The sequence below is a fragment of the Panthera onca genome, chromosome B3 (genome assembly GCF_046562875.1).
Source record: "Panthera onca isolate mPanOnc1 chromosome B3, mPanOnc1 haplotype 2, whole genome shotgun sequence".
NCBI classification, from domain to species: Eukaryota; Metazoa; Chordata; class Mammalia; order Carnivora; family Felidae; genus Panthera; species Panthera onca.
The window spans coordinates 18,591,904-18,604,149 of NC_138344.1; the positions used below are offsets into that span (position 1 = coordinate 18,591,904).

At 40.8% G+C, this 12,246-nt stretch overlaps 1 protein-coding gene across 7 annotated transcripts in view; it reads right to left on the reverse strand.

The window, feature by feature from the left end:
* Positions 1 to 1,060: 1,060 nt before the first annotated feature.
* CERS3 (ceramide synthase 3) overlaps positions 1,061 to 12,246 on the reverse strand; it is a 122,006-nt gene continuing 110,820 nt past the window's right edge. For all 7 annotated transcript variants that reach the window (XM_060617806.3, XM_060617808.3, XM_060617805.3 and 4 more), the window contains one exon: positions 1,061 to 3,373. In XM_060617806.3, coding sequence (XP_060473789.2) covers positions 3,209 to 3,373 — 165 coding nt within the window. In that variant the 3' untranslated portion in view covers positions 1,061 to 3,208. The remainder of the gene's footprint in view (positions 3,374 to 12,246) is intronic.

The following is a 12,246-nucleotide window of genomic DNA, read 5'->3' on the forward strand; positions in this document are numbered from 1 at the left end:
GCTAATAGTTGTTGGGTTTTTGCCTCCTAATATTCTTTTCAGATTTTAGTATTGAGATTATGCAGGCCTTATGAGACAGGTATGGATGTGTTCCTTTGGTCTCTACAGAAGTTTGTATAATACCTGTGTTAATTACTCCTTAAATATTGGAAGAATCCACTGGATGAACCATCTGGGCCTAAAGATTTTGTGTGTGTAGGGGGTAGAGGAGTGGATTTCAAAATTTTGGATTGAATTTTGTTTCATTTAGATGGCTATTTAAATATCTACTTCTTTTTGTGCCCATGTTAACAAGTTGCATTTTTCTAGGAACTTACACATTTTGTTCACACCTTCAAATTTAGTGACATAAAGTTGCTCGTAACATTCTCTTATCTGTTGAATGTCTACTTGCTCTACAGTCACAGTGAAAATGTGGTCAAGAAAGTTCCTTTTGGATCAGTCCCCTTTCTTAGCACTTCAACATTGCCTTGCACCACAGGCCCCAGATGCCATGACCCGGGTTAGACCCCAGCCCACACTGGTCTGTCCGCACTGTGTACAGCCAAGAAGGTCACCCCAGTCAGGCCTATTTCCTCTTGTCTGGAGTCTGATAACGCCAAAGGCAGCAGCCTTAATGTCCTAACTTGGTTCTACCCTTCTCCCTGTTCCCTCTGATTTCCGGCAGGGCATTTCTAGAGGCAAATCTTTTTTTTTCCACTTGTCGGTGAGAGCGATAATGATCTCTCAGAAGCCAAGCAATGTGTGTGCTGAATCTACTCCTCCGGATTCTGCCTTTGCTTTATTGTAAGTCTTCACCATTATAACATTGGTGGCACAGTGGACTGTGTTTTTATAAAGTCATCTGGCATAGTGTGAGCCCTTGGTTCTGGTAGGAAGAGAGGTGACTTTTAAAATGACCACAAAAGCCATAGAGGATGTTACAAAAATGCGTATCTACCTTTCCAGAGGTAGTTCAGTGCTTCCGGTTGTATCAGAGAGAGCTGAAGTTGGCCTATCAAGTTTACCTTTCACATTTAAATAAGAAAAAAAAAAAAAAAAAGAACTGGAGGCTAGAGCAGCCAATAAACATGTTTTTACCTTAAGTGAGAAGATAATTTGGTACAGAGACAAGACCAAAATAAATCAAGGAAAAAAACAGTATGTTAACTGGAAACATAAAACATAGTGTCTCAATGGGATTTTTCTTCCACCAATAATAATAATATAATATAATATTAATAATAATTTAACAGCTATGTCCTAAAGGGAGTGGAGGCATTCTAGATTTATAATATAACATTGTACATATGATGCCTATGTCATTGTACTCATAAAAGCAAATAACAGGCAGAGAAAACTTGACATAGGTTTTTCTGTTGTTCTAATGACTCCTCAGGAAGAGATCTTGATGGGGAAAGAATTAGCAAGGGTTTTGAGTTTTGTCTTTGTTTATCCTGAAGATTTTAAAAACATCTTTTTATTAAAGAATAAAAACCGGGGAACCCTTGCTGGGCTGTGCCTTTCCACTCAGCAGCAGCAGCCTGCATCAGGGGGGCCTGTGTGGATGTCTTGCCAGCCCTCACAGCCCTAACTCCCGCTTGGTTTTATAATAGGGGCCCCAAGCAAATGGGACAAAAGTGCAAAATGTGGCCCCCAAAATATGAGAGATTGGTGTGTGTGTGTGTGGAGGGGTATTTGTGTGTTCCGTTCAAGCTCTTCCTCTGCAAGGCTCAGCTTCTCCTCAGCCAGCTGAACCCTAAGTCTCAGGTCTGCCCTGCACTCTGGGCTCAGATGTGCCCCCTGAGGGGGCCACCAGCAGGCTACTAACCCACCAGCCTGTATTGGTATCTGTATCTGTATTGGTATCTGTATCTGTATTCCCTGAGTGGTCTGCAGCCCCAAGAGCTGCCATTGACTCTAACACTTGTCCTTGGACATTTCTCAGGGGGTATTTTGCAGCCTTTTGTTTTGTTCTGTCTTACTGTTGAGCAGTCTGATTGGGTTGCATAGCAGAGATGAAAGAGTGTGGCATTCTCTTTCTGTTTCTAAGATTTCACTTGGGTCAACAGCTCGCACACATGTCATGCCCCAAAGGCTCAGGTTTTCCGGGAAATAATGGCTAGGTGAGCAGCCTGCCCTGGGTCTGACTCTCCGGGACAGGCCCCCAGAGGGATCCTACTGCTGTCTGGGCAGCTCTGCCAGCCTGAAGGAGGGGCTCAGGGCAGGGGCAGGGGCAGGAAAGCTTCCTTCTCAGGAAGCGAGTGAGAGGCCAGCAAAAGACAATAAGGAATTGGGGCCCAGGCTGCCTCCACTGGCCAGGGGACCTGGGGGTAGAGAATTTGGGGGAATTTGAGAATCATCCCTGGGTAGCTGTTACCAAATATAATGGAAACAACCTTCTGGATATTTGCACTTCTGGGTATCTCCAGACACATTTAAAATAAATTTTTTAAGATTGTGCCTTTTGTTCAGGCCCATTCAGTGCCAAGTGTAGCCAGGTTTCTGTCTCCCAGAGTTGGCATCATAGTGAAAACAGGGTCAGGTAACAGTCACATTGCAGTTGGCAGTTATACGCTTTCCTTCTGTTGTTATCTCATTTGATCCTTACTCCAACTCCATGAGGTAGGCCAGGCAAATATTACTATTCCCACTGGACACCAAGGCTTGGAAGGTTTAAAAAAATCACACACATCAGAAAGTGGCCAGTGAGCCCTGGAAGCCTGGTCACCTCCTTTGGTCCTTCTGCCACTGTTGCATTGCATCCTCTACATCACTTTGGGAGGCAATGAGCTGTTCTCTGTGGCTGAACACACCTGAAAAAGTGGGTTCCCCTAGAACCTCTCAAGTAATCCTGAGAGTGAGCAAGGTGGCAAGGTGCAAAGTCCTACTGGCATGACATGAGCGCATGGAAAACCACCAGTCTCACATATATGAATGAACACAAAACTGAAATGGGCCTCTGGAGAAATCCTTGAAATCTTTGACCAGTCTGAGTCCTAACTGCAGTAAAATCCATAGGGATGCTATATTTAACATTTTAACACAAATTAACAACATTTTGTTAAATACATCTCAGGGGGAGAGGAAGGTAGTGGTTGAAAAGAGGAAAGGGCAGAATCTGGGGTCCCTGTGGCTTCTGTAGGCCACAGCTGTGGAGGGGGAAGCAACTCTGGCTTCCAGCAGCCCTTAGAGGACACTGTGACCCGGTAGCTGCATGGACTTCAACCTAACGGCCATGTTGACCGTTGAGAATGAGATGCCTGTTGGCCCCGAGGCCATTCTTCAAACAGTCTCTCTCTTTGCCTTTGGTGGCTTCTTCCTCCTCCTCCTCCTCCTCTTCCTCGTCCTCTTCATACCCATCCTCATCATCACTCCGCACATCGTGGGTGTCCTAGAGAAAGAAAGGAATGGGATGTGAGTGACAACCTTCCAGAAAGAGGCTTGAGTGATTAAGAAAACCCAAATCCTAAACTTAGAAAGAAAATGCAAATTTCAAAAACCAAACATTCACCAAGGTAGAACATATCATGGGTCACACAATCTCAACAAACTTAAAGAATTGAAATTATGCAAAGTATACTTCAGATTATAATGGAATTAATCTAGAAATCAATACAAAAAATAGGAAAATCTCAAACCAGTTGGAAATTAAACAACACACACTTGACAATGGATCAAAGAGTAAGTCACAATGGATATTAGAAAACATTTTTATTAAAATGAAACTACAGCATATCAAAATTTGTCAAAGGTAGCTAAATAGTGCTTATAAGGAAATTTATAGCATTAAATGTTTATATTAATAAGAAGACAAGTCTCAAATAATTTGAGCTTCCACCTTAAGAAATTAGAAAAAAGAAGTGCAAAATAAGCCCAAAGCAAGCAAAAGGGAGGAAATAATAAAGAAATCAATGAAACCGAAAACAGAAAAAACAATAGAGAAAAAGCAGTAAACCAAAAGCTGGTTCTTTGAAAAGATCCATAAAATTGATAAATCACTAGCAAAGGAAAAGAGAGAGAAGGCACAACTTGTCAGAAAATAAAAAGAGGATTCAACTATGGATACTACAAATATTATAAAAATAACAGAATACAATGAGCAATATTATGCATATATATTTGACAACTTGGATGAAATGGACTAATTTCTCAAAAACTACAAACTACCAAAATTCACCCAATATGGCATAGGTAATCTAAAAAAGTCATATAACTATAGAATAAATTAAATTAGTTATAGATCTTCTGGAAACGAATATCATCAGGCCCAGAAGTTTTCACTGGCAAATTCTATGAAACATATAAAGAAGAAATAGCACCAAAGTTCCACAATATCTTCCATTAAAAAGAAGAAGGAATACTTCCCAATTTATTTTGAGGCTAGAACTACCCACATACCAAGGCCAGAAAAAAGACAGCATAAGAAAAAACAACTACAGACCAATATCTCTAATGAATATACACATAAAAAAACCTCAACACAATAGTCCAAATCAAAACCAGCAATGTATAAAAATAATAATACATCACAATGAAGTGGGGTTAGTCCCAGTAATGCAAGGCTGTTTCAATATTTAGAAATCAATGAATGTAATTCAACCTATTAATAATCTAAAGAAGGAAAAAATATATAATTATATCAGTTGATGAAGAAAAATCATATGACAAAATTCTACATCCACTCATGATCAAAAAAAATTCAGCAAAGAAGAAATAGAAGCTAACATCATACTTAATGAGGAATGACCAAACGAACGCTTTCCTCCTAAGATTAGGAACAAAGCAAGAATATCTACTTTCACTACTCCTATACAACATTGTATTGGCAGTCCTAGTCAATGTAATAAGGTAAGAAAAAGAAATAGAAGTCAAACAGATTGGAAAGAAAGAAGTAAAAGCATCACTATTTGAAGATGACATGATTATCTGTGTAGAAAATCCCAGAGACTCTACCGAAAGCTCCTAAAATTCATAAGTGAGTTTAGCACAAAGTTGCAGGACACAAGGTTAACACACACACACACACACACACACACACACACACACACACAATCTTGATTTCTATATGTTTTTTAATGTTTATTTTATTGCTTGAGAGAGAGAGAGAGAGAGAGCATGAGCAGGGGAGAGGCAGAGAGGGAGGGAGACCCAGAATCCGAAGCAGGCTCCAGGCTCTATGCTGTCAGTACAGAGCCTGATGTGGGGCTCAAACTCACAACTGCGAGATCATGACCTGCGCCGAAGTTGGAAGCTTAACTGACTGAGCCACCAAGGTGCCCTGCATTTCTAAACAATAATGTAGTAGCCTGAAAAATGTCCTCAAAGATATTAAGTACTAATCCCTAAAAACCTGTGACTGTTACCCGATATGGTAAAGTTTTTGCAGATATGATTAAGTTAAGAATCTTGAGAAGACTGTCCTGGATAATCTAGGAATGCCCTAAGGCCATCCGAAGTGTATAAGAGAGGCAAAGGGAGATTCAACACAGAGAATAGGCAATGTTAAGATGGAGTTAGAGACTGGAGTAATGTGGTTGCAAGAAGGGAATACTGGCAGCCACCAGAAGTTGGAAAAGACAAAGAACAGATTCTCCTACAGCCTCTGGAGGGAACACAGCCCTGCCACACCTTGATTTCAGCTCAAAACTGATTATAGACTTCTGGCCTCCAGAACTGTGAAAGAATAAATTTGCTGTTTTAAGCCATCAAGTTTGCTGTTTTAAGCCATCAAGTTTTGTTACAGCAGCCACAGGAAACTAACATGACTAGCAATGTCTGCCTAAAAAAAGAAATTTAAATATCTGTAACATTACAAAAGTTTCCAAAAAATAAAATGCTTAGGTATAAATCTAACAAAACACATATAGGATCTGTATATAAAATCTATAAAACTCTGACGAAAGAAATCAAAGATCTAAATAATTGGAGAGATATACTATGTTCATGGATTGGAAGATTAAACATAGTAAAAATGTTAATTACCCCCAAGTTGATCTACAGATTCCACACAATACCAATTAAAATCTCAGCAAGATTTCTTGTACATATAGACAAGCCGATTCTAAAATTTATATGGAAAAGCAAAGAGACTAGAAGAGCTAAAGCAATTCTGATAAAATTGGAGGACTCAAACTACCCAAATTTGAAACTTACTATAAAGTTATAGTAATCAAAGCTGGGTGGTATTAGCAAAGGGATAAGCACATAGATCAGTGGAACAGAATAGGGAATCTAAAAATAGGCACACATAAATATGGCCAATTGAGTTTTGACAAAGGTGCAAAAGGAATTCAATGGAGAAAGAATAGTGTTTCCAACAGTGTTGGAACAATTAGAAATCCATAGGCAAAAAACTAAACTTTAACCTAAGTGCCATATCTTACACAAAAGCCAACCCAAAATGGATCATAGATCTAAATGTAGAATATAACACTATAAAACTTTTAAAATTTTTTTTAAGTTTATTTATTTTTGAGACAGAGAGAGACAGAGCATGAACGGGGGAGGGTCAGAGAGAGAGGGAGCCACAGAATCGGAAGCAGGCTCCAGGCTCTGAGCCATCAGCCCAGAGCCCGAGGCGGGGCTCGAACTCACAGACCACGAGATCGTGACCTGAGCCGAAGTCGGACACTCAACTGACTGAGCCACCCAGGCGCCCCAAGACTATAAAACTTTTAGAAGAAACACGTGACCTTAGGTTGGGTGAGGGGTTCCAAGATGTGGAACAACAACAACAACAACAACAACAACAACAACAAAAAACTCCATTGGAAAAAACCAATAATCTGGACTTCATCAAAATGAAGTCCACTATAAAAGACACTATTTAGAGAATAAAAAGACAAGGTGCAAACTAGGAAATAATATTTGCCAACCTCATAGCTGACTTGTATGCATAATAAAGCACTCTCAAAACTCAACAATAAGAAAAAAGCAAACCAACTGAAAAGTGGGCAAAATATGCAAAGAGAAGCATTTCCTTAAAGAGGATACAGGATGTCAAAAAGCATTTGAAAGGATGTTCAATATCATTAACTGTTAGCAAAATGCAAATTAAAACCAGGATGAGATACAACTATAAACCCATTAGAATACCTAAAATTAAAATTACTGACAATACCAAGTGCTGACAAAGACGCAGAGTGACTGGAAGGAACTCTTACACATTGCTGATGGAAATACAAAACGGTACAGGCACTTTGGAAAATAGTTTGACAGTTACTTATAAAGTTAAACATACATTTACTATATATGGCAGCAATCCTATTTCCAAGTATCCACCCTGGAGAAATGAACATTATGTTCACATAAAAACAAATGTTTATAACATCTCTATTCATAACTGCGAAAATTGGAAGCAACCCAAATGTTCTTCAATCAGTAAATGGATAAATGGTGGTGCATCTGTACAATGCAATACTACTTACCAATGAAAAAGAACCAAGTGTTGACATTTACAAGAAATTGGGGGAATCTCAGAGGCATTATGCTAAGTGAAAATAAATTAGTTTTAAAAGGATACCTACCATATGACATACTAATGTTATTTACATTCTCTTCTTTTTAAAAAATGATACATTTTTCTTAAAGTTTATTTATTTTGAGAGAGAGAGAGCAAGGGAAGAGTGGGGGGGGAGAGAGAGAGAGAGAGAGAGAGAGAGAGAGAGAGAGAGAGAATCCTAAGCAGGCTCCTCACTGACAGTGCGAGTGCACACTGACACTGACACCGGGCTCGAACTCACTAACAGCGAGATGACATTTACATGCTCTTCTTGAAAAGACCACCTACCTGGATGGAGAAGGGATGCCAGGGGCACCATTATGGTTATGGCTACACAAATCTATACCTGTGTATAGATTCATCAAACTTTATACAGATGGGAAAAAGTCAATTTTCCCGATGGTGTTTAAAAATTAATCATATTTCTTTTCAGATAGAAAATACTATGGTTTTCCCAATATGCATTTGCTAAGTAAAGTATTATTCATGTAGGCCTTTTGGTTGTCAAGATGCTCTTATTGTCGGGAATTAGGATGGGTTCTATTTTCTTTATGCAGGGACTCTTTCAAGGGCAGTTCTTAATGAAGGGGTATAGGCTGCCCCACCTCTCTCAGGTATTCTCAGAGAAATTCTGGGAGGAAGACTCTCAGAAGAATGACATTGCTACAGATCAGGCTTCATTCCAAAACAGAAAAGATGGTATGGATTATTAGAACAATACTGAGAACTCAGGCTCTGGGCAAGGCCAGTGTTGGCCATGACCCCGCACCCCTCTAAACCAGTTCACAAACATCTCTATTAAACTTAGACTAGAAAAGAAAACAAACAAACAAACAAACAAACATGGGAGCATCTGGGTGGCTCGGTTGGTTGAGCATCCGACTTCAGCTCAGGTCGTGATCTCCTGGCTCATGAGTTCGAACCCTTCATCAGGCTCTCTGCTGTCAGCACAGAGCCTACTTCAGATCCTGTATCCCCCTATCTCTCTGCCTCTTCCATGCCCCCCACCCCGCCAAAGCGAATAGAAATTTAAAAAAAGAAAAAGAACATGGAAGATGAAGGCTGGTTCCTGACACCCCATTTTTTGAGATGCCATCTATAGCCATATGAGTCACTTTCTCCTTTTGTGACCTCCAGACTAAACCTGACCACCTCTGGGTATATGTAACCGAATACCTCCTCTGTGTACAATCTTCCTGCAAACACGGCTTTTGAAAAAACCCAACGTACCCATATTCTGCTGCCTTAATCACAGAAATGTCACGTCATGGGCTCTTCTCAGTACGATCGGTTCTTTTCCGCAACAACACAGAAAGGGTCTTAAAGTAAAAAGGCTCACTGTAAACATGGAGGCATAAACTTGGTGTCTCATCTGTTATTCAATGGAGAAAGGCAATCTTTTTATGATATGCTGGGAGCAGGGATCAGAAGTGCTGTTCCCCTCTGCAGATGGGGTCCTTCAGGGAAGGATCATGCATGGCTGATGATTGCTTTCACGGACCATGCCCCTTGAGTCTCCTTCTTCAAAAGATTTTTGTAGGGAACAAGGGGAAATTTGAGTCAGAATAAAGAAATAAATTTCTCTCCAGAAAAGCAGACTAGCATCTACTGTCCCATTTCTCCAGGACTTAAGGAGCTGCTTCAGCTGAGATATGAACTGGTCCTAGAAGATGCTTCCCATTGCCCCAAGCCACATCTCCAGCCCTCTTACCTCTAGGAAGGGGTCCTGGACCAGTGGAGCCTTCTGGAAATCAATGGCGTCTAATGGTCACAAAGGTTGGGGAGCATCACTGATTTTCAGTAAGCAGTGGCTAGAGATACCATATATCCTACAATGTGCCTGACATCCTAGCATCCTGCCAGACCTCTGTGTAAGTGAAACTGTGTTTCTGTGTTTAATCATCCAAGCCTAGAACCTAATTCCATTTTACATTCAAGCACAGTAATTCTTGTGTGGTTTTAATATACTCTCAATTCTCCAGGAACATAACTATGTACACAATTCAAAGGAAGGCTATACTTTGTTTTGTTCAGGGCTTCATAATTTCAGAAAACCATGTCACAGATGACACAACACTACTGGGGGGAAGTTGAGTCCCAGCACAACATGCCTGCATCAGTCTGTGTTTACAGCTGCCCCATTCATGGTGAGTCTCCACATGAGAAAGCACGGCATCTGTTGACCCCAGGATCCTCTTGAGTGTAGTTTTGCACGTAGGTTACACATGAAATGAATGTTTTATCAGAAATGCCTCTTATTATATCTTTTTCTATTACAGTTGTAGCATTATATTAATTTTGAAATTATGATTATAGGTGAGTTATATTACCTGGGATTTTTTTTTTAATTTTGAGAGAGAGAGAGAGAGAGAGAGAGAGATCGAGAATCTTAACCAGGCTCCACGCTCAGCATGGGGTCCAACGCGGGGCTCAATCCTATGACACTGGGACCATGACCTGAGCTGAAATCAAGAGTTGGACGCTCAACCGACTCAGCCACCCAGGCGCCCCCTTAATCTGGGAATTTAATTTCAGGCTAGCGAATGGGATACGGGCCCAGTAGGATTGAGAACCATGGCCCTAGATGATGCATCAAGCTCAGAAAGGATTTTTGGATAGTGAGAGTTTGTTAGATGGATGTACAAGTGGTTGCATGTTATGCAAGATTATATAATATAAATCGGAAATGATGGGTATTAAAGTATTGCTAAAAGCTCATGTTATATTCAATTTTATCTTGTATATGCCGTCTATAATAAAACCGTAACAGCAGTGGAAACCTCAAACGGATTTTTTTCCTCTGCTCTAAAAGTCCGCTGTGTTCCACCTATTCATCCCTCCCTCTTCCCCAACCCCTCGTGACCACTGACCTGTCTACTGCCTCACAGATTTGTGTTTTCCAGAATGTCATGTAGTTGGAATCATAGAGTATGTAGTCTTTTAAGATTGGCCTCTTTCACTTAGTTATGTGCATTAAGGTTCCTCCATGTCTTTTCATGGCTCAATTGCTCATTTCTTTTTATTGCTAAGGAATATTCCGCCGTCGGAGGTACCACAGTTTATGTACACATCCACCTACTGGAGGACGTCTTGGTTGCTTCCGAGTTTTGTCAATTGTGGATAAGGCTGCTATAGACACTCATGCTCTAAATGTCTATGTGCTGAGCACTGGACCAAGCAGCTAGTGTGAACAATAACATTCCCTCCTCACAGTAACCCAAGACATAGGAGCCAGTCTCTTTACTTTACAAGAGAGGAAACTGAGGCTCAGAGGGATTAAGTAACTTAGAAGGCCACACAGCTAAGAAAGGCAGATCGGATGAAAACCCTACTCTAAGCTTAGAAACTGTGAACCGCAGTGCTCTACAGACCCCTGCTGGAGTCTTCTGCACACACACTTGAGACAGGGCACCCAGGAGGCAGACACTCAGTTCTGTTTGAGGTCAGTTCTCTGCATAAGAAAGCTCCCTCTCCTTTCCTACTGAACAGAGCACCAGTGGTCTCCTTATACCTCCTCACCCTGTTCTGACTCTGCCCTTGGTACTAGCAGGACTGACTTTGAAGCATAAAATTGGAAATAATGAAAATCACCCCTAATTAATTATTTTTACTCTGTGAGACAAACACTGACATGTTTTATTCTGTTCTGTTTCATTGCAAAAACGGTGGTTGAGACCTAGGAAACTGGATTACTGATCTGCACAGTTTGAAAAACTGATCCACAGTTTGAAAAAAGCTGACTTCGGGTATGCCAGAAAAAAGAGGTTTTTCTAAATAGCCCAAATCAGAGAATATTAAAATACAAACCATAATGCATGTTCTGCAAAGCACCTTTTCACAACTACAAATCTTTCCCAGCAATTACAACACTTAACAGAAATCAAAAACAAATCAAGCTTGCTCTAGTGGAACAAGGAATTAAATACTTGCTAAAGGTCAAGCCACAGTGTTTTCTGGAACACTACCTGTCTGCTTTGACAGAGTGCCAAGACTCTGCTTACACAGCAGCATTGAGTCTGTCTCTTGGAATCAGCCCATTTCTTTTCCTGCATTGCCTTTCCCTACACTGTTCTCTGCACACTTTTAGTTGTCACTGGGCTAGTAGAACTTGTCTCATGCAAATGTTGGCCTGAAACCCTCCCACAAATTATTAAAGGCCCAAGAAAATGCACGCATAAAGAGGACCCAGAACCTTTTGAAGAGTGAACTGGACCTTGGATCAGCAGCCAAAGGGTCACAGCTACTTGGTTCAGTTCTCCCACTTGCCCAAGCGTATGGGCTCACATGCTCACCATGATCTGCCCACCTGAGCTGCCCCTCAGTGAAGGTCTCAGCAGCTGCCATTACAGAGAGCACATCACTATCTGATCACTTTAGATAGCATTCTTTTGAATTAGCAAAGATATCTATATGCAACTGAACTTTTTCCAGAAATGACCTGGGCCCTCTAGAACACGTTATTAACAATATTATTCATTCCACGATTGAAGTGGATGAGTATAATTTTTGCAAAGTCTTTTAAGAATCCCCTTCTCACCTGGCAACAACCTTTCGTTGCACAAAACGGTGGTGGAAAGAATGAGGGACAAGTTACGTATGTAGCGGAGACCGTGTTACTAGCCCTAAAGGGGGCTCTGGAGCCCCCACATTACCAAGAGGCATCAATATTGGCAAATGTCATCTGCCTGGCACTCCAAGAGGGCAGAGAAGATGTGTGTTCAGAGGATGGGCTGAAATCACAGCCACTGTGAAAGGAGACTGGC